General features: G+C 30.8%; 2 protein-coding genes across 2 annotated transcripts; both read left to right on the top strand.

Annotated features, from left to right (window-relative positions):
* The first annotated feature begins 6,983 nt into the window (after positions 1 to 6,983).
* Positions 6,984 to 9,444, top strand: LOC148192450 (protein neprosin-like). The gene is made up of 7 exons (XM_088099637.1): positions 6,984 to 7,301; positions 7,410 to 7,496; positions 7,633 to 7,827; positions 7,943 to 8,110; positions 8,393 to 8,446; positions 8,676 to 8,822; positions 9,025 to 9,444. The coding sequence occupies exons 1-7, from the start codon at positions 7,155 to 7,157 to the stop codon at positions 9,397 to 9,399; spliced, it is 1,173 nt and encodes a 390-aa protein (XP_087955763.1). The 5' UTR covers positions 6,984 to 7,154; the 3' UTR covers positions 9,400 to 9,444.
* Positions 9,445 to 18,456: 9,012 nt separating this feature from the next.
* MMDH1 (Lactate/malate dehydrogenase family protein) lies at positions 18,457 to 23,046 on the top strand. Its single transcript, XM_047304590.2, has 7 exons — positions 18,457 to 18,805; positions 19,735 to 19,908; positions 20,944 to 21,112; positions 21,394 to 21,455; positions 21,562 to 21,683; positions 21,815 to 21,932; positions 22,617 to 23,046. The coding sequence occupies exons 1-7, from the start codon at positions 18,551 to 18,553 to the stop codon at positions 22,752 to 22,754; spliced, it is 1,038 nt and encodes a 345-aa protein (XP_047160546.1). The 5' UTR covers positions 18,457 to 18,550; the 3' UTR covers positions 22,755 to 23,046.
* Positions 23,047 to 23,579: the final 533 nt, after the last annotated feature.

Here is a 23,579-nt window from a genome sequence, read left to right as displayed (position 1 = left end):
TGCTTTCCAATTAAACTTTAAATAAAGTTAAGAAAAACTGTCATTATTTCGAATAAACTACTTTTACAATATTCTTTTTGTAGTGGAAGTTAATATTATTGTTACTTTTCATCTTTTAATTTAGTTTTGAAATAAGTTGCAAAACTTTTGTTTATAGGTAGACAACTATACCAATATTTCTTTGATCATAATCAACGAATTTTACTAACGTCAGTTATTCACAAATATTAAATATATATGGAGTTTTATGTATGTAACATTACTTCACAATCAGATTCTAATTTATATGTTATATATTATTTGAATTTCACATTTTTGACAAATAATTTACTTTCAACTATAACCTAGACAGTTGAAGCCATTGAACGACTTACATGTCAGACGACTTGAGTGTCAGATCACTATGGCATTAGATGAACCAAAGCAACTTTAGTTATTAATCAACCTATGTATGAGATTACCTTTGTAACACCCCTTTTAGGATGTCACTTATATGTGTAAAACATCCATTAACTTAAAGAAAATACAACCTCTGATACCATCATTAAACATTGAACTTAGAAAAAACTTTATTTATTTAACATAAGCAATTTTAAAATTTACTAAGAAAAACTTTACTTCAATTCAAACTTATGTTGTTCAAATTGTTTCAAATACATTTTGAAATTGTTTCAAAAAAATTTTGAAAACTCTCAAAAGATTTTCCAACACGCCTCCTCACTTTAAGAGTCTCCAACATCATCTATAATAATATTTTCTCCCATATAATATAGGAATTGGTATCACGCACAAACTGTTTAAGACCGTGTAAACAGACCCAAAACCAAGAAAGGAGGGGTGAATTGGTTCTATTAAAATATTTGTTTTCTTTTAGAAATTTCTTCGAACAGTTTAAAGTCAGGAGATGTAGAGATAAGGAAAATCACATAGAGGATTTTTATACTCGTTCAAATCAAAAGATTCTACGTCTAGTTGTTAATCACTCTAAAATGAGTGATTAACTTTTCACTAAAAATCACTTTGAAGTTACAAGATAAAAATGAAATAATCAGTATATATGACTTTGTGAATTGGGAGACAGGAAATTCGTTTTAAATTAATTTTTGCGCTTTTGTCTTTGCAATATTGATTTTTGTCAGTTTGGGAGTTTCAAATTAGAATCTAGAATTGAGTTTTGTTCTCGGAATTGCTTGTGTTCTTGATCGTTTTGGTTTTTTTTTTCTTTTCTGTGTTTTGATTCATGATTAAGGTGTGTTACATGAGTCTTTCCCTATTGTTTGATGGCGAGTTTTTGGGATCTTGGTTGGTTGGCATAAATGTTCACAATGGTGGCTATGAATTCTGTGCATTTTGGGTTGGCACAGTTTGAACTTGTAGGCCCATATTGGACTTGGGTAGACTTGGGTTGGATTGAATTAACAATGGTAAAGGCAAAAACAATAATGAGAATAAGATAGGAAAATTTAAAATAAATCTTGTCTCTAAACTTATAATAATTGGAAAGTAATAATATGTAAATGGGAAATTAATAATGGGAGAGCAACGAGACTTTAAATCAAATTAATTTATTGCGAAGAGAAATTAATTTTGTGTAAAAGGGAAAGTAATTGATTTTTAAATTAATTGGAAATCAAATTAATTAAAATTAAATATTTTGGAATTAAAAATTAATTTACTTCTAAAAAGAGAAGTAGTGAGATTTTAATAATTAATTAAAGTAATAATGATTTATTATTTTTAGATTGAGTTGTGAGTCTTAAAATATTATAGAAATTTATATTGGGTTACATAAGACTTTATATTGATGTGCAAGTGGTGAAAAGGGAGGTGTGGATAATATTTAGTTTGACTATGAATTATGTCTGGTTGACTTCCTAGATTGTGAGTTGTAAAACCAATAAGTGGAGATGCATAGAATGAGCTACGAATTTTAATATTTTGAGAGTTAAGTTGAGGTCTTGTTAGTGGTATACACTTAAAGAGAGGGATGTGTCTATCATGTACCTAGTAAATCCTGAGTTTTGGACTATATACCGTGTAATATGAGCCTGTATGCGGAAGCTACAGGTGGTATGATTATGAGCGTGTATGGGGAAGCTACAGGTGGTATGATTATGAGCCTGTAAGGGGAAGCTATAGGTGGTATGATTATGAGTCTGTATGGGGAAGCTACATGTTGTATGATTATGAACTTGTATAGGGAAGCTACAAGTGGTATGATTATGAGCATGTATGGGGAAGTTACAAGTGGTTGAGTCTGTATGGGGAAGCTACTGATTGTATGGTTGGGTATAGGAGACAACCAAGGTCCTTCATGATGATGTAGGGAATTTGTAGTGATTTTGTGTGTAGAGAAGATAATTGTGAGGATAACGTTGGTGGTATATTAATGATATAGTTAATGAGGATGTTGATGTTGATCATGGTGTATAAATGATTCTGTGAGTAGGATAACATTGTAGATGATTGATTTGTTATTAAGTTGTGTTTGCTTCCTATGTACAAATTTTATTGTTATTGGTTGTGTTATGGTAGCTTACCCATATTTGTTTGTGTTTGTGGTTGTGTGTGTCTTGCGATGATCATATAACTTTTGGTTATACAGGAGCAGATGTTGTAGATGTTCCAGATGCATGATAAAGACATGAGAGTGGAAAAAAGACTTGTGTTATTTAAAGTTTTTGTACTATAAATGTTAGAGACAATATAATCGAGTTTATTTTATTCCGTTTTTATTTTACTAATTTCGGTATTATATAAGTGGATTTCCGCGATGGTATTATGATTTAAAAAAATTTACTCATAATGAGGACATCCCAAAAATTGGGAGGTTACAAGAATACCCCCTCTGAAATTTCCCATGTACAAAAGGAAGATGATCCTAGAGGCTATCAACAACCACTAGGACTTTCTATGGACAACATAATTGGAGACATCTCAAAAGGGGTAACTACTAGACGTAATTTAAATAATTTTTGTATGACTGTTGCTTTTGTTTCTAAGATAGAACCCAAAAACATTGATGAGACTGTTCAAGATAACAAATGATGTGTAGCAATGCAAGAAGAATTGAATCAATTTGAAAGGAACGATATTTGGGAACTCATTCCTAGAGAAAAAAATTAGCAAGTAATTGGAACACAATGGGTTTTCAAAAACACGTTGGATAAGGATGGTCACATCACTAAGAACAAATCAAGAATTGTTGTTAAAGGATATTTCCAAGAAGTTGACTATGATGAAACTTAGGTACCGGTGGCAAGGATAGACAAAAGTGCTTTTAACAAAGATGATTTTTGATCATCATAAGAAAAGGGGAGATTGTTGCCAATGAGAAACATTGATTCCTTGAAGAAGATTTTGATGATGATGCACTTGAAGACTTGGAGGAATATTCACATACATTGTTAAAGCATATTTTGTAGAAACATTTGTACTGATTTCTCTAAAGAATAATCAATTATCACGGGGGATAATCGATTATCATAAGTAAAAATAGAAAAGGCTTTGTTTCGGCAATAATTGATTATCACTAAGGATAATCAATTATCTCCGCAAGTTATAATTGTCTAGGGTTTGACAATAATCGATTATCACGAAGGATAATCTATTATCACATTTTCAAATCCCCTAACGGCATAAAATAATCGATTATATATCACTTTTGATAATCGATTATCTCTGGAAGTTGGGAGCTCCTAACTTCATTTTTCATACAAGATGCAGATTGAGTTGCTTTCTTAAGCAAATTTTCTAAAATGTCAATATCAAACATATGACTCTTGCAAGATAAACATTCAATAGGATTATAAAAAACAATAGGCTATTTCGTTTATAAATTGCAAATTTTGTTTCTCAAAATCACTTTTTCATCTCCAGTTTTTTCATATTTGATTTGCAGGTCATGAAATTCAATTTTCAATTTATCAAGTGCAGAATCTCATTTCTCAAACTAACTCTTACTACGACTTTTTCAGACCTAAACCATCCACCTCAGATCCGGTCTCTAAAAGCTCCTTCTGATGGGTATGTATTATTTAGATACCCATCTTTCATACCCATCAGACGATGTTTTGCGAAGTATGCCTTATTAATCTTTTATGTGTGAAGTATATGTCATTAATCTTCAAGAAAAACATTTAAAAAATGCAAGAAGGGTTTCTTTTTTATTATTTTTTTCACACGTGGCATAAAAACTTATTCAAATTTTGTTTCATGATTATTATAGATCGATCTTTAATACAAGAAGAGATAAAAACATAAAGTTGTGGTTCCTTAGATATCTTTTCGATTTTAGGCCATATTGTCTTTAAGAGGGAGGGTATGATGGAAACTCATCCAATGAGCTATAACATAGGTTAGGAGCAATGCCCAATCCTTTTTCCTTGTTTGTAAATGTGATTCAGAGTTGTATATTTTTGTATAGGATTATACCTTTCTGTGTAGATAAGTCTTTCCATTAGGTCTTGTATTTTGGCCAAGCTCATATTTCTTTTAGGCCTTGTATTTTGGTCATTTTAGTGAGATAGCCTCAATTTAATTGATTAAAATAGTGACAATCAATTAAATCATGGAACATCCCATAATTGTACAATTTTAGCTTTACAAGTTGATTCTTGAGTAACAACGCGAACTGAGTTGCTCTTTGGGCTTGCTTAGTCTTCAAGTAACCCTTAGAACATTTCTGGGAGGTCAAGGAACCTTCAGAGGTGCATGCATCCTTATTATTGAAGAAAGTTCTTAAATCTTTTTCAGATTGTTTGTACTTTTTTTTACTTGGGTTAACTTCTCATTTCTATGTATATGAATGATTTAAGCTTTTGAAACCAACTTAGAAATAGTAAAGAGAAAAAGTTGTCATTTTTGTAACTCTCCATTGTTCCGAATTCATTAGAATTATTTGTCTTTTTGACTTCTCATTGTTTCTTTGAGGTTTGACCCAGTTTCTTTCAAGAAACACACTCCTAAACCAATCTCCAAATTCAAGTTCATTCATCATTTTATGTTTTTACATCCAACTACATCATCTTCATGGAGTCTTACGTTTTTAAATGGGTTTTCATCGTTTGGTACAAGCTATGAGCCTCCAATCACTCTTCATACATTGTATTAAATATATAAGACACATTTAAGACTATATCCATCAAAGGGTTAACTTTATAATTTATCTATGAACATTATTAACTTGACTTTAGGTATGTTAATCAATTTATTATAAATATATATATATATATATATATATATATATATATATATTTAATCATGATATATAATAAACACTAGTAAATGCCATATAATAAAAAAAAAATTTAAACATTAAATGTTATGTATTAATTATTATATAATAAATAACGTACAATAGTTGACTGTATATAGTAGAGGTTTTACTTTAATATTCATCTAAAACAAATTTTGATTTGACTTTGAATATTTTAATCGATTTATTATATATATATATATATATATATATATATATATATATATATATATATATATATATATATATATATATATATGTGTGTGTGTGTGTGTGTGACTTTATTATTCATCTAAAACTGTGTTTAAGTTGACATTAAATATTTTAATCAATTCATTATATATAATTATAAATGATATATGCTTATTAAAAGTTAACAAAAACGTATAATAATTGCTAATAAATTCCAAATAAATAATAAATGTTAAATATAAAGTGTATATTAATTACTATATAATAAGTAACGTACAATAGTTATTACTTTAAATATATTTTTACAAATTTTATAGAAAAGACTTAAAATCATAAATGTGAAGAAGTCAAATAAGCATTGTACATTATTTTTATGAAATTCATTATTATATACAGAAAATATTTTACTTTATTATTCACATAAAAATGTTTATAGCTTCACTATATATAAATTACATATATTTCTTATAATAAATAATGAATACCAAATATTAAATGTTATATTAATTGCTATCTAATAAGTAACAATAGTTATATATATATTTTACATAAGAAGTGCAAATTTTATAGGAAAAAACTTAAAATCATTGATTAGAAACCAAATGAGTATTATATGACATTCGTGACTATACATCATATGTTTGACTCTATTATTCATCTAAACATCTTATTAATTTGACCTTGGATATTTCAATCAATTGATTATATATATAATCATGATATATAATAAACACTAGTAAATGCCATATAATAAAAAATAAATTTTAAACATTAAATGTTATGTATTAATTATTATATAATAAATAACGTACAATAGTTGACTGTATATAGTAGAGGTTTTACTTTAATATTCATCTAAAACAAATTTTGATTTGACTTTGAATATTTTAATCAATTTATTATATATATATATATATATATATATATATATATATATATATATATGTTTGACTTTATTATTCATCTAAAACTGTTTTTAAGTTGACATTAAATATTTTAATCAATTCATTATATATAATTATAAATGATATATGCTTATTAAAAGTTAACAAAAACGTATTCCAAATAAATAATAAATGTTAAATATAAAGTGTATATTAATTACTATATAATAAGTAACGTACAATAGTTATTACTTTAAATATATTTTTACAAATTTTATAGAAAAGACTTAAAATCATAAATGTGAAGAAGTCAAATAAGCATTGTACATTATTTTTTATGAAATTCATTATTATATAGAGAAAATATTTTACTTTATTATTCACATAAAAATGTTTATAGCTTCACTTTGAATATTTTAATCAAATATATATATATATATATATATATATATATATATATATATATATATATATTTCTTAAATGTTAAAAAAGATATATATTAAACGCTAATAAATTCCATATAATAAATAATGAATACCAAATATTAAATGTTATATTAATTGCTATATAATAAGTAACAATATTTATATATATATTTTACATAAGTAGTTCAAATTTTATAGAAAAAAACTTAAAATCATGATTAGAAACCAAATGAGTATGATACATTGCTTTTTATGACATTCGTGAGTATACATCATATGTTTGACTCTATTATTCATCTAAACATCTTATTAATTTGACCTTGAATATTTCAATCGATTGATTATATATATATATATATACATATGGATTAACCTATTTCGGTTGTAAAAAAAAGATGATTGTTACAGTGTTGTTTGTTCTGTATTTGTTGAGTAGTCATGTTAGCTATAAAGTTGACGGAAATCCATCTATACAAAAAGATGACTGGGAGTTAGAGAGACAACTTGAGATTATTACTAAGCCTGCTATTAAGAGTATTCATGTATGTCTCAACTTTTTGATATTTCATGATATGACATGTTTTTTTAGTTGAATCACACTATATGGTTTAATAATTTTTTTTGTATGTGTTTTATTTTGGATTTGATAGATGAAGAATGGACAAATTGTGGATTGCATCGACATTTACAAACAACCATCATTTGATCATCCTTTATTAAAGGGGCATAAATTGCAGGCATATAATTAAAATCTCTAATTACAAAGAAATTTCACTTTCATTTTCTTTTCAATATTTGGGGTTAATTTCCAACCCCTCTTCTACCATGTTTTCCATGCTCTAAAAATTGTTTCTTTATTTTTTTTATTTTTAGAAAAAACCTAACTTTCAAAATGTGACTGGAGAGATAAGTCAAAAAACTTCAAGAACTCGACCCATGTTTGGATTGGGTAAGCATGAATGTCCGACGGGGACTGTTCCTATATTGAGAACAACAAAAGATGACCTTATTAGAGAAAAATCATTACTCAATGATCATATATTGCTTCAAGATATTCCTGGTGTTCATGTAAGATCTTTTTATAAAAGTAGTTTAAAATGTTGGTACTTAATTTTTTTTTAAATTGTATTCAATCTAATTTTTTTCAATTTGGCTATTTATTTGTATATATTGAATTTTTCAGGTCGCGGAAGTTTCTGTTAAACCAAATTATGGTCCTTATTATGGAGTTGGAGGTTTAAATAGTATTTTTAATCCACGAGTTGATACCAATCTTCAAATCTCTATGTCTCATTTATGGGTTCAAAATGGTCCCATAGAATCCACTAACAAAATCTCATTAGGATGGCATGTGAGTTGAAATTTTCACAATTAGCATTTTTTATGTATGTGTATGTATGCATGTGTTTGTGGGTGTGGGTGTGAGTGTGTGTGTGTGTGCATATGCATGTTTGTGTGCTTGTGTGGATAGGGGTGTGTGTACGTGTGTGTGTGTGTGTGTGTTGGTGCATACTTTGTGCATGTGTAATGCATTTGTGCTTGTGAGTATGTGTGCATGTATATGTGTGACTTAATTGCCACTATTTTGAGAAAAGGTAATAATATTATAATTAATCCAATACATTCTTATCAGGTGAGTCCACAACTATACAATGATCATGCAACCCATTTTTATATCTCATGGACGGTAAGAACTTACCATATCATTACATTTTGTTTATACTTGATTTATATAAATGAAACACATAGATATACTCCCTTAATAAGTCTTTCTTATTCATTGAAGGATATTTTTTCTCTCTTCGTATATAAGATATAATTATGTCCTTATTATAGATCCTTAATAAATTTGAATTAATTAATGTATCATATTAATATTATTATTCAAAATTTGATATGGTATAAAAAATTTACAGTCAGACAACTTCAAAAAGACAGGATGCTACAATATTCGATGTGCAGGTTTTGTTCAAACTAGCAAAGAAATTTTCATCGGTCGAGCCATAGGTACTATCTCTCAATATGGAGGACGGCTTTGTGTGCTTGCCTTTTCCATTACTCAGGTGATAATAATTGTGTATATATTTCACTATGATAAAAAGATAAAACTTGATTTAACTCACATGGGATTAATATATTTTTATTTCTAGAATATACTTTTTTAACTAAATTCATATAGTGAAAAAAAAACGTAATATTGGGCGATAGGCACAAATAACACTAGGCATGATATATTTTTTCTCATAAATGTTTGTATGTTTTCAGGATCCTATAACCAAAAATTGGTGGATAAGTATAGACAATAAGCCCATTGGATATTTTCCAGCAAAATTGTTCTCAAACATGAGCTCAGCTAATGAAGTAGGTTGGGGTGGAAGAACAAGCACTCATCCTGGTACTCAAAGTCCTGAAATGGGGTCTGGCCATTTTCCTCATGATGATAATCCTACGCACGCTTGTTACTATAAACAAATTTCGATTCAAGATAATGAAAGAAAAACTCATGGAGTTAAAGTATATGAAGCTAATTCCTTCACCGACAAACCCAATTGTTATGATGTTAGATATTATGGATATAAAGGACCTCACTTTGGTGACATTCTCATGTTTGGAGGGCCTGGTGGTAATTGTGGAAATTAATTTGCTTTCCAATTAAACTTTAAATAAAGTTAAGAAAAACTGTCATGATTTCGAATAAACTACTTTTACAATATTCTTTTTGTAGTGGAAGATTAATATTATTGTTACTTTTCATCTTTTAATTTAGTTTTGAAATAAGTGGCAAAACTTTTGTTTATAGCTAGACAACTATACCAATATTTCTTTGTTCATAATCAACGAATTTTACTAACGTCAGTTATTCACAAATATTAAATATATATGGAGTTTTATGTATGTAACATTACTTCACAATCAAATTCTAATTTATATGTTATATATTATTTGAGTTTCACATTTTTGACAATTAATTTACTTTTCACTATAACCTTAATTTTTTTTACTGTATTTCAAAATTCTAAACAGAAAATTAATTAAGTTTCAAGAACTGAGTTGATAATTTCAGGAACTGAGTTGATAATTTTGACAATTGATGATTGGATCTTAAAGTAGATCGATGAGAGATCTATGTACAAAATATAGTCACATACTCTCAAATCAGTAATATTAAGTATAATAATATAGTAAATAGTAAAAAAAAATTAAGTGAATACTTCATAAAATATCAAACAGTATTTATATAGTCTTTGAACCTTTAATTGAAAGCTGGAAAAATAAATGGGGGTAAGGGAACGTTCGGATAGTGAAAACAGGTTGCTTATAAACGTGTGTTGGAATATTTTGTTGATTCCAAAGTCTCTTGAATTAGTAGATTGAGTTATGGTATAAAAGTTCCCAAAAGTCGAAAGCCATTAAGAAGTAAAGTGGGATTGAGTTATGGTGAATGCACCTAAACTTTGTCTTCATTAATGAAATATCAGATTGCATTTTGACAATTGTCATTTTGAATATCACACTCCTGTTGGGTACAAACAAAGTCCCACATCAGATAAAATATGAAATACACATGGGTTTATATACACATAAGATACATCCCTTAGTAAGAGGCCTTTTGGACTGATACCAAAAGCAAATCCGTGAGGGCTTAGCCCAAAGCGGACAATATCTTACTAATGGGGAGGTCTATGGATATGTGTGTATATTGAACCTCCATAACATCTGGTATCAAAGCCCATGGTTCAGGTCTAGTGACCGGAAAAAAAACAACAAAACAAAAAACCTCCCCTATAGGGGAGGTAGACGAACCATAACCCTTTGTTTGAGACATGGGTTTATATACACATAAGAGTACTAAGAAGTTTGATATATACATGATTATAGTCATATGACAATAAGTATTATGAAACTTGTAATATTATTTTCCTTTTCCATGTTTCAAGTAATTGTTAAAGTAGACAAACCTCAGTAATTAATAAGATTTTGATGATAACAAAACAGTCTACCAGATGAGAAAGTCTATGGTTAAAGGTAAAAGTGTGACTAAAAGAGAGCATCTAATGGTAGTAGTGAGAATTAGAAATTCGTCAATGTTGTTTGAAGATCAAAATATATGATGGGTAGTATTGCTTGTAATTGCTTAATTGATTTATAGTTATATATTGCATGTGTAAATGAAAGCAAAGTCTAGAAAATGCAAAGGTCGAATCTAAAGCATTAGACAAGTCTAAGATTAGATGAGTTAAACTGTTAGATGATTCTAACTATAGAAATCATTAGGTAAATACATTAGATGCCTAAATGTCTAGACATCCTAAGTCATTCTGTTATACAACTATGGTGTTAAATGATTAAGGTGTTATACAAGTTAAGAAAATTCATGTCATCATATGACTAATGCATTAGACGACCTAGACAGTTGAAGTCATTAAACGACTTACATGTCAGACGACTTGAGTGTCAGATGACTATGGCATTAGATGAACCAAAGCAACATTAGTTATTAATCAACCTATGCATGAGATTACCTTTGTAACACCCCTTTTAGGATGTCACTTATATGTGTAAAACATCCATTAACTTAAAGAAAATACAACCTCTGATACCATCATTAAACATTGAACTTAGAAAAAACTTTATTTATTTAACATAAGCAATGTTAAAATCTACTAAGAAAAACTTTTCTTCAATTCAAACTTATGTTGTTCAAATTGTTTCAAATACATTTTGAAATTGTTTCAAAAAAATTTCGAAAACTCTCAAAAGATTTTCCAACACGCCTCCTCACTTTAAGAGTCTCCAACATCATCTATAATAATATTTGCTCCCATATAATGTAGGAACTGGTATCGCACACAAAATGTTTAAGACCGTGTAAACAGACCCAAAACCAAGAAAGGAGGGGTGAATTGGTTCTATTAAAAATATTTGTTTTCTTTTAGAAATTTCTTCGAACAGTTTAAAGTCAGGAGATGTAGAGATAAGGAAAATAACACAGAGGATTTTTATACTTGTTCGAATCAAAAGATTCTACGTCTAGTTGTTAATCACTCTAAAATGAGTGATTAACTTTTCACTAAAACTCACTTTGAAGTTACAAGATAAAAATGAAATAATCAGTATATATGACTTTGTGAATTGAGAGACAGGAAATTCATTTCAAATTGATTTTTGGGCTTTTGTCTTTGCAATCTTGATTTTTTTTCAGTTTGGGAGTTTCAAATTAGAATCTAGAATTGATTTTTGTTCTGGGAATTGCTTGTGTTCTTGATCGTTTTGGTTTTTTTTCTTTTCTGTGTTTTGATTCATGATTAAGGTGTGTTACATGAGTCTTTCCCTATTGTTTGATGGCGAGTTTTTGGGATCTTGGTTGGTTGGCATAAATGTTCACAATGGTGGCTATGAAATCTGTGGATTTTGGGTTGGCATAGTTTGAACTTGTAGGCCCATATTGGACTTGGGTAGACTTGGGTTGGATTGAATTAACAATGGTAAAGAAAAAAATAATAATGAGAATAAGATAGGAAAATTTAAAATAAATCCTGTCACTAAACTTATAATAATTGGAAAGTAATAATATGTAAATGGGAAATTAATAATGGGAGAGTAACGAGACTTTAAATCAAATTAATTTATTGCGAAGAGAAATTAATTTTTTGTAAAAGGGAAAGTAATTGATTTTTAAATTAAATGGAAATCAAATTAATTAAAATTAAATATTTTGGAATTAAAAAATAATTTACTTCTAAAAAGAGAAGTAGTAAGGTTTTAATAATTAATTAAAGTAATAATGATTTATTATTTTTAGATTGAGTTGTGATTCTTAAAATATTATAGAAATTTATATTGGGTTACATAAGACTTTATATTGATGTGCAAGTGGTGAAAAGGGAGGTGTGGATAATATTTAGTTTGACTATGAATTATGTTTGGTTGGCTTCCTAGATTGTGAGTTGTAAAACTAATAAGTGGAGATGCATAGAATGAGTTACGAATTTTAATATTTTGAGAGTTAAGTTGAGGTCTTGTTAGTGGTATACACTTAAAGAGAGGGATGTGTCTATCATGTACCTAGTAAATCCTGAGTTTTGGACTATATACTGTGTAATATGAGCCTGTATGTGAAAGCTACAGGTGGTATGATTATGAGCCTGTATGGGGAAGCTACATGTGGTATGATTATGAGTCTGTATGGGGAAGCTACATGTTGTATGATTATGAACTTGTATGGGGAAGCTACAGGTGGTATGATTATGAGCATGTATGGGGAAGTTACAGGTGGTTATGAGCCTGTGTGGGGAAGCTACAGATGGTATGGTTGGGTACAGGAGACAACCAAGGTCCTTCATGATGATGTTGGGAATTTGTAGTGATTTTGTGTGTAGAGACAATAATTGTAAGGATAACGTTGGTGGTATATTAATGATATAGTTAATGAGGATGTTGATGTTGATCATGGTGTATAAATGATTCTGTGAGTAGGATAACATTGTAGATGATTGATTTGTTATTAAGTTGTGTTTGCTTCCTATGTACAAATTTTATTGTTATTGGTTGTGTTATGGTACCTTACCCATATTTGTTTGTGTGTATGGTTGTGTGTGTCTTGCGATGATCATATAACTTTTGGTTATACGGGAGCAGATGTTGTAGATGTTCCAGATGCATGATAAAGACATGAGAGTGGAAAAAAGACTTCTGTTATTTAAAGTTTTTGTACTATAAATGTTAGAGACAATGTAATCGAGTTTATTTTATTCCGTTTTTATTTTACTAATTTTGGTATTATATAAATGGATTTTCGTGATGGTATTATGATTTAAAAAAAAATTACTCATAATCAGGACATCCCAAAAATTGGGAGGTTACAAGAATACCCCCTCTGAAATTTCCCATGTACAAAAAGAAGATGATCCTAGAGGCTATCAACAACCACTAGGACTTTCTATGGACAACATAATTGGAGACATCTCAAAAGGGGTAACTACTAAACGTAATTTAAATAATTTTTGTATGATTGTTGCTTTTGTTTCTAAGATAGAACCTAAAAACATTGATGAGACTATTCAAGATAACAAACGATGTGTAGCAATGCAAGAAGAATTGAATCAATTTGAAAGGAATAATATTTGGGAACTCATTCCTAGAGAAAAAAAATTAGCAAGTAATTGGAACAAATGGGTTTTCAAAAACAAGTTGGATAAGGATGGTCACATTACTAAGAACAAATCAAGAATTGTTGTTAAAGGATATTTCCAAGAAGAAGGTATTGACTATGATGAAACTTAGGTACCGGTAGCAAGGATAGACAAAACTGCTTTTAACAAAGATGATTTTTGATCATCATGAAAAAAAGGGAGATTGTTGCCAATGAGAAACATTGATTCCTTGAAGAAGATTTTGATGATGATGCACTTGAAGACTTGGAGGAATATTCACATACATTGTTAAAGCATATTTTGTAGAAACATTTGTATTACGATTTATCTTTCAATTATAAGAACTTAGAAGTCATGTACCTTATTCTTTTGTACTGATTTCTCTAAAGAATAATCAATTATCATGGGGGATAGTCAATTATCATAAGTAAAAGTAGAAAAGGCTTCGTTTCGGCAATAATTGATTATCACAAAGGATAATCAATTATCTCCGCAAGTTATAATTGTCTAAGGTTTGACAATAATCGATTATCACTAAGGATAATCTATTATCACATTTTCAAATCCCCTAACGGCCTAAAATAATCGATTATATATCACTTTTGATAATTGATTATCTCTGGAAGTTGGGAGCACCTAACTTCATTTTTCATACAAGATGCAAATTGAGTTGCTTTCTTAAGCAAATTTTCTAAAATGTCAATATCAAACATATGACTCTTGCAAGATAAACATTCAATAGGATTATAAAAAACAATAGGCTCTTTCGTTTATAAATTGCAAATTTTGTTTCTCAAAATCTCTTTTTCATCTATAGTTTTTTCATATTTGATTTGCAAGTCATGAAATTCAATTTTCAATTTATCAAGTGTTGAATCTCATTTCTCAAACTCATTAAGCAATTCAAGAAAAGCTTTTTGAAAATCTAACTCACTAGTTTCAAAGCTAGAGAACCTTACTTGGCTTGCAGTGTCATCAATATCTGCCATTAAACACAAGTTTGCTTCTTCATCTGAGTCACTTGAACTAGATGAGCTTGAGTTATTTTCCTCCTAAGCAATGTAAGCCTTTTTTTTTTGTGAAACCTCTTTTCGTCACTCTTTTTGGTTTTAGGACAATCCGCCTTTACATGTCCTCTTTCTCCACATCCATAGCATTTCTAACTTGAGGAGGATCCCTGATTTTCTTTATTTTAACTTTTGAACTTGTCCTTTCCCTTAGCTTTCTTGAACTTAGCAAACCTCTTGATCATGAGACTCATATGCTCATCATCATTAGAATCATCATCTACTCTTGAGCTCTCTTTCCTTTAGAGACTTCTGTTTTGAATGCCAAGGTCTTATTCAACAGTTAGTTTATTGAGCTCAAGCTCATGCTCACGGAGTTTTCCAAAAAATATCGCCATTGACATTGAGGAAAGAATTTGTGACTCAGAAATTGTTGTCATCTTAGGTTGTCAAGTCTTGTCCAGAGATTTCAAAATTTTGACATTAAGTTCATCAATAACAAAGGTTTTACCTAGTCTTGTGAGGTGGAATGTGACTAAAATGCTTTTACACGTATGCTATTGTTTCTTCAGGCTGCATTATGAACATTTCATACTCCTAGATTAATGTGTTCTTTCTTGCTCGTTTGACATCATTTGTACCTTCGTGAGTTAATCGAAGGACTTCCCATATTTCTTGAGCTATCTTACACACAGAAATTCTAAAAAATTCATCAAGCACAATAGTAGAAGAAATAATGTTACGAACTTTAATATCAAATTGAGCTCTCCTATTTTCCTCATCAGTCCAAGATAAATATGGGTTTCTCTTGTTCAACACCATCAACAGTTCTAGTGGGGATTACAGGACCATTTTCCACAGCTTCCTAAATGCCTCTATTAACAGACCCTTTAAAAATATGCATTCTAACTTTCTAGAAAGCATAGTTATCACCAGTAAAAAGGAGTGGTCTGTTGATGGAAGCACCTTCAGCATACACATGATTGTGTCCAACCATTTTCAAAAAAATTGAAAAGCTATCAAAGGTAGCTATGATACCAATTGTAGGAAATGCAGCGGAATGTTTAAGAACGTGTAAACACATACACAAAACCAATAGGGGAGGGTGAATTGGTTCTATTAAAAATTTTCGTTTTCTTTTTGAAATTTCTTCGAATAGTCAAGAGATGCAGAGATAAGGAAAATCACACAGAGGATTTTTATACGGGTTCTAATCAAAAGATTCTATGTCAAGTTGTTCATCACTTTAAAATGAGTGATTAACTTTTCACTAAAAATCATTTTGAAGTTACAAAATGAACAATGAAATAATCAGTACAGAAAACACCTTCCTTCGACAGACGAGGGAATGAACACCACCTTGAACAACTTGGTAGAGAACCGCTTGCTCCTTTAGACACACTAAAACCATGCTTCTCCTTCTTCAAGACTTGATCAAACAATCACTTAAACACGAGCTTCCTCAGAACAAATTATGTACTCTTAATAGTTTAGGTACCCTCAAAAGGTTTAGGAGACTTCTATTTATAGGCCAAGGGTTAGAAAATGAAAAGATAGCTCCCAACTGCCAGATATAATCGATTATTTTAGGTCATTATGGGTTTTGAAAAACGTGATAAACGATTATCCTTAGTGATAATTGATTATTACCGAACCTTGGACTTGCCAAGATAATTGAGTATCCTTAGTGATAATCAATTATTGCCGAGACGAACCCTTTTCTAATTTTACTTATGATAATTGATTATCCCCTGTGATAATCGATTATTGTCGAGAGAAATCAATACAAAAGAATAAGTTACATGACTTCTAAGGGCTTACAACTGAAAGATAAAGCCTAACACAAATGCTTTAACAATGTATGTGAATGTTCCTTCAAGTCTTCAAGTGCATCATCATCAAAATCTTCTTCAAAGCATCAATGCTTTTGGTTGACAACATATAGCAACATGAGTTATACTATCATTGCACAAACACAAATAAGAAAATGTGAGCTAACCATAAAAAAAATTATAAGATGAATATAAAAAAAAGCTTACTCACCCACATCACTCACACGCATCATTCCAATCCATGAAAAATAATACCACATCCATGAAATTCACCAAATCGTTTTACCACTAAGTGATACCAAAACAATATGTCTTTTCCCCATAACATATTGTTACTTTACTTGTTTCCATAAGTCTTACGAGTACAAACTCTGCTTAAGCCTAAAGCCTTATAGTTAGAGTCATTCTGCCTTTTTCCCCATAACATATCCCCTACTTCCTAAAAGCCATACAAGTAAAAATTCTCACGAATAGAGCATTATACTCAGGTCAGACCAAAGCCTTATGGACGAAACAAACCTTTTTTTTTCCTCGGCTTTATAATTATAGAAGACATAACAAACAAACACTTCTCTCAGCACAAACTAAACTGACGAGCCATCACAAAATCCCATCTTCCAACACTAACTAAATTGACGAGATACCAAAATACTCATCTCCCAACACCAACTGAACCTTTGAGCCATCAAACAATCTCATCTTCTAACACTAACTGAATCGACGAAACTGAACCGACGAGACTCACCACATCAAACAGCTTAACCAAGAACAAATAAAGTACTATTATTTTGGAAAGACCATTCTTGATGATAGCCAAGGAAATTTTAAATGTACCAAGGGACCCTCACTATGAAATTTGGTGATACCCAAGTTAAAGTCAATATCTCTTATGCTTTGAAGCATCTGTTAGAGAGAAATCCAAAATTACAGAGCTAATTTGTCTTCTTTTGTCACTTGGTTGATATAATGAAAGAAGAATTGGAAAATGGTAAGCTGGATTCGTTGAACAATGAAGAGATTGTTACATTGATGGACCTGTCACGTCATCTTTCACTTATCACATCAACATTTTAATTTAATTTAAGTTGTAATTTCATGTTTTAGACATTTTGGGACAAATTTAAGTTTTGGACTGTTTTTGAACTTTTTGGAGAGACCAAAAACCTATCCAACATTATAAGATAATATTTGAAAAATCAATAACATAGTTTATTCTTTCATATATATATATATATATATATATATATATATATATTTAAAATCTTCTACATTAAAAAAAATTGTGTAAATGAAGGGAGGGAAACTATTTTAAATAACACCCGGGGCTTTTATGTACTAATATCATCACATTCAAATGTACCTACTAAAATTTGTAAGATCCAAAAGTATTGTTTCCATATTCCAAAATAAATACTACTTTTAAATTTTATAGAAAAAAATATTTTCAAAAGTTTATAACTAAAGTTTACTAGATTTATAAAGATTAAATAAACGAATGTAAACTTTAAAACATTGGAAGTTAATTTTGTTTTTATTTTTATAGAAATTATATTTATATCTCTCTAATTTTTATTACCACTTTCTTCTTCTATTTCACAAGATAACCCTTATTTTTTATAAACACCATTATTTCGTTATTTCGTGTGGACCCTAAAAACCTGCAGGCTCATATTCACTCACCCACTAACACTCTCACCATAAATTGTGACCCTTCTCGCACAAACTCTTTATTCTTTTTTCTCTCTCGAGTTTTTTCCGAAAAGCTGAGTCTCGAAGCTAACACCAAAGAGAGAGAACAATGGTGAAGCCATCCATGCTCAGATCTCTCCACTCCGCCGCCACCCGCGGCGTCTCTCACTTGTCCCGCCGTGGCTACGCCTCTGAGCCGGGGCCGGAACGCAAGGTCGCTGTTCTCGGTGCCGCCGGTGGGATCGGGCAGCCCCTTTCCCTTCTAATGAAGCTTAACCCCCTCGTTTCTAGCCTCTCCCTCTACGATATCGCCGGAACCCCCGGCGTTGCCGCCGATGTCAGCCACATTAACACCAGATCTAAGGTACCCCCGATCTACCCTCTTAACCGGATTATATTATTATGTGTTTTTTTTTTTCAGAATTATAGACTTTGCTGTGTTTTTACGAGGTGCCCTTTATAGGGTCGTTGTAAAGTTACGAGCTTTGTGTAGTGCGGCTTTTTGTGTACCCATTTGTGGGTTTCTTGGAAAGATTGAAGCTTTAATGAGGTTTGACCTACGGTATCGTGTCATCATTGTTGAAATTTTGTTAAGGTGCTAGATTTAGTGTTTTTTGGTGTTGTTTTTTCAGAGGGATTGGGAACTCTGGAGGGTTAATTCGCCCTCTGTTTTTATTATGTTTTGATTATGGTTATTTCTTTTTTAATTTTGCGATGAAACCTATTTTGTGTATAAGATCATCTACAGTTTTTTCTTGAACTGTTGATCTCGAGCCCATTTCTGTGGCATAATGATCTAATGACTATACTATACTTTAATGTTGTAGTATTATTATTCGAACCGTTTCGCTGAGATGTACTAATCTACTCTTTTTTCTTCCTTGGAGGGGAGGGAACGGTTCAGAATGAAAGTTTTGCTGTAGTTTGATGTTAATGTCACGATGAATTGAGTTATTTATCTTAGGCACATGGATCTACCCTTTCAGGTTTATTTGGCAGGTGGACATTTACTATGTTTTGATATTAATTGCAGGAGTTGCACTAATACACCCGTTTTGGGCTTAATTTTTCCAAAAGGGAAAATTTAACTGTAGTTTAATGTTGAGCTATTTTAATGTTGTGCATTGATGTAGCTTTCTTGTGGGGGTTTTGCAATGATGCAGGCATTATTGTAGTTTTATGTTTTAGTACAATTGCTTGAGCTCTTTTGGAACTATGCGCAATGTTTACTATAGTGTAATGATGTTGTACTAATGATAGAAATTTTATTTATTTTGTTAATTGGGATTACAGGTTGTAGGGTACCAAGGTGAGGAAGAGCTTGGCAAAGCTTTGGAGGGTGCAGATGTTGTCATAATTCCTGCTGGTGTGCCCAGAAAGCCTGGAATGACCCGGGATGATCTTTTTAATATCAATGCTGGCATTGTCAAGGCACTTTGTACTGCTATTTCTAAATACTGCCCCCATGTGAGTGTCTTTTTCCTTGAGTTGTTTTTTCATATTTTTTTTGTTAGTTAATGTTGTTGGCACTGTTAGTATTGTTTTGCTGAATTTATCCGTGGAAAACATATATAATGGTTTAGGGAACTTTCATTATGTTTGGTTTTTGATGATTATTCATTTTCATCTATTTAACAGTGGCTATTTTTCTAACGAAAAAGTTTTGGGAATTGAATTGATACTAAAATTTATAATTCTTAAGGAAATATGTTTTAAGCCGAACACAAACTCATAAAATTGAGTTGTAAAGTAGGAATTGTATCAATTTATATACTATAATGTAGTCATATCTTTAGTCAATGTGGGATCTTCAATACATCTCCTTACACAGAAGCCTTGACAACTCGATTGTATGACGGGGAAATTCAATAGTGGGTTGTATGATTGGCCTAATAAATTTGATTAGGATAGACTCTAAATGATTGTCATATCATTTTGTGCAAGTGGAATTTAAGTATAACATAATCTTGCAAAATGGACTTGTAAGGTGAGGTTTACATTTATACATCGTTAGTGGGCTGTATCTCTAATTGATGTTAAATCTTTGACATTCCAACTCTAAAATAATGGCTTGTAAGGTGAGGTTTTGTGTCAACCTATATATAATAATTGGGTCATATCTCTATTTGATATGGAATTTCTAGTACATCATTTTACGTCAAGGACAAGACATTTTGAATGTGGGAATATAGGGAGCCTGAGAGTGGGTGGAATAGTTCCTACAAATTTTCTTTGAATAGATTTTGAATTATTATGAAATCATTCTTGAAAGTGGGTTTTAAGCCTAACTCGATATCACAAAATTGGTTTGTAAGGTGAGGTTTGTGATATTTGATTTCCACTAGTTATGATGGTTGATGATATTATTAAGTGGTTGATATGAATTCTTTCCTCACCCACTTGAAGTATAGGATTTAGTAATCAAAAGTGTAATTGTGTGCATGTCCTGTTTCATAGTATGACTTTTTATTTGATACTGAATATTTTTATCTTTGGAATCAGGCCCTTGTTAACATGATAAGCAATCCTGTGAACTCCACTGTTCCTATTGCGGCTGAAGTTTTCAAGAAAGCTGGAACATATGATGAGAAGAGACTATTTGGTGTAACCACCCTTGATGTCGTCAGGGCAAAAACTTTCTATGCTGGGAAAGCCAATGTTCCAGTTGATGGTAAGTCTACTGTGACAAACATAATTGCTTTAATGTCTTGCTTTGGTGGTGATTTATTTAGCAACCTACAGTTGGAACAACTGAGGCAGACTGTTTGGTGTCAGATTTCATTTTCATGGTTGTGTGAAGAAAATTTCAACTAATTTCAAGAAAAAAAAAACTGTTGTGTTTTTTGCAAGTGGGTAGGGGTTGTAATAATGTATTTCTTCTTTTGAAGAATAATTTGTATTTAGTTGTATATAACATTTGGTTTGATTTGGGTTTGTTTTATGTATCTGCAGGTGTCAATGTGCCTGTTGTGGGTGGCCATGCAGGCATTACTATTCTACCCCTATTTTCTCAAGTACCTTTCTGCTCTATGAATCTAATTTTCCTCCCTGATATCTAATCTGTTTGCCTAGCTTGGTATATATGTACTGAATCCTTCTAACTGTTTTTCAATTGTATAGGCTACACCAAAAGCCAATCTTGATGATGATGTCATCAAGGCTCTTACAAAGAGGACTCAAGATGGAGGAACAGAAGTTGTGGAAGCTAAGGCTGGAAAGGGTTCTGCAACTCTGTCCATGGCGTAAGTGTGGCATTAACTGATTTTTTATCTTTAAAGTTAGTTAGTTAGTCAGTGAAGATCATTGATACTAATGCAAGACTGATATAAAATCTAATCTTGTATTTTATTTTATTTTATTATGTTTCTTGCAGCTATGCTGGTGCCCTTTTCGCTGATGCTTGTCTCAAGGGCCTTAACGGGGTTCCAGATGTTGTTGAGTGCTCATTTGTGCAATCCACTGTCACTGAACTTCCTTTCTTTGCTTCAAAGGTCACTGAACTGCACCATTTTATTGTGTTTCAAATTTTACTGCTTCCCGTGCTTAAAGGGGGCTCCTCGATTTGTGAAAAATACATATCTTTTTTATAAAATTAGTGAAAACAAAACATATAAGAAACGCAAAATTAAGGTTCCATTTTATAAATATTAGTGTGAACAGACAGGCTGTTTCCTCAAACCCAACTGTACCTAAGATTCGTATATTTTCACCATGTTGTTAGACTGGTTAGTTTGTGTCCAGTCCTAGAATGACAAAACTGGTCTCCAATTTGAACTGGTCAAGAACTGAAAAATCTAGTTCAATATTGGTCAACAAATTAAAACAAGCTGAAGGTTTTAAAGTGAAGATTTACTTTTTTCCTTAAAAGTAAAGATTGTCGAGATTTTGTTATTTTCTTTGTGAAAATGTTGAACATCATACCTAAACATTATGATTTATTTGATGTGTAAAATTTGAATGTGAAAAAGTTAAATGAAGTTATTATAAGTTTCTAGTATTGTTAACATGTTTCACCATTTCAACCATTGTGCAATCACCAGTTTAACCTGTGATTGACTTTGAACTGGTGTCTGCGGTATAGTGACCGGTTCTGTTCCTTGACCAACCGCTTCAATGGTCATCCATGTTAGTTTACTGCCTATTGCTATTGACACCATGATGAAAATGTGTTGCAGGTGAGGCTTGGGAAGAATGGTGTGGAGGAAGTTCTGGGATTGGGACCTCTCTCTGATTTTGAGAAACAAGGCCTAGAGAGCCTTAAGGGTGAACTCAAATCATCAATTGAGAAGGGAATCAAATTTGCAAACCAGTAATTGAACATCTCAAAGACATGTCTGGTAGGTAACTGGATATTCCTAAGAACCAAATCAAAATTTTGCAATCTCAGAACCATTGTTGTATTGTTGCCCGCAGTGGTGGCGGCCTTGTTGTTTTGTTTAGAGTAGGTATACGCCATGGTTTAATAATTTAAGTCTGAGAGCATTTTGCCAAGGGATTCATCAATCTTAAAACCAGTTTTAGGTGTTGACCATTCAATTAATAATTGTCCCTTTTAATGTGGTTTCACATAATGTAATTGCAGGGTGTTACACCTCTTTTCTTGTTGATTGTTTTAGCAGTCTTGTGAAAACGTTTTCAACCCTTTTGTGAGTGAGTTCAGTAAGATAAAACTTGGACTTTGTTGAAGTTTGATTACATTTTGGACATGTTTTTATTTATTTCTTCTAATATGGTTAAATTTTTGTAAAAGCTATAAAATTATATAGGTGGTTTTTAAATGACAAGTGAGATTCTTATAATGTTGTATTTTTCAGAAGTTTTAGTCAAGATAGAGTTCATATACATTCATCTCACTGACCAAGTTAAAAAAGCGATGTTGGTCAACAACATTATTTAAATTGTTAAAAAATTATAACAATCAATCATATTATACTATAAAAACTTTATTTTTTTAAAAAACACATGAAAAATGTGATTTTGTTTTTGAAAAATATCGAGAGGGAAAATACAAGAATTTGAGTAAACTTGGTGAAAACATCAAATCAGTTCAATATTGAAAGAAATAATGAAAATTTTGAAACAAAAGAAGAGTTATTCAAATAAAATAAAATTAAAAACCAAAGAGAAAAAAATATATA

Source organism: Vigna umbellata, chromosome 9 (assembly GCF_029865625.1).
Source record: "Vigna umbellata cultivar VRB3 chromosome 9, Vumbellata_1.0, whole genome shotgun sequence".
NCBI lineage: Eukaryota > Viridiplantae > Streptophyta > Magnoliopsida > Fabales > Fabaceae > Vigna > Vigna umbellata.
Note: the sequence above shows the minus strand (reverse complement) of the source record. Positions and strands in the feature narration are given on the sequence as shown.

Excerpts from the sequence above, each read along its gene's own strand:
- LOC148192450 (XM_088099637.1), top strand. The coding sequence starts at position 7,155 with ATGATTGTTACAGTGTTGTTTGTTCTGTATTTGTTGAGTAGTCATGTT. Across the intron at positions 7,302-7,409 it reads CTGCTATTAAGAGTATTCAT|ATGAAGAATGGACAAATTGT; the intron begins GTATGTCTCAAC and ends TGGATTTGATAG. Across the intron at positions 7,497-7,632 it reads TAAAGGGGCATAAATTGCAG|AAAAAACCTAACTTTCAAAA; the intron begins GCATATAATTAA and ends TTTTATTTTTAG.
- MMDH1 (XM_047304590.2), top strand. The coding sequence starts at position 18,551 with ATGGTGAAGCCATCCATGCTCAGATCTCTCCACTCCGCCGCCACCCGC. Across the intron at positions 21,113-21,393 it reads AGCCAATGTTCCAGTTGATG|GTGTCAATGTGCCTGTTGTG; the intron begins GTAAGTCTACTG and ends ATGTATCTGCAG. Across the intron at positions 21,684-21,814 it reads TCTGCAACTCTGTCCATGGC|CTATGCTGGTGCCCTTTTCG; the intron begins GTAAGTGTGGCA and ends TGTTTCTTGCAG.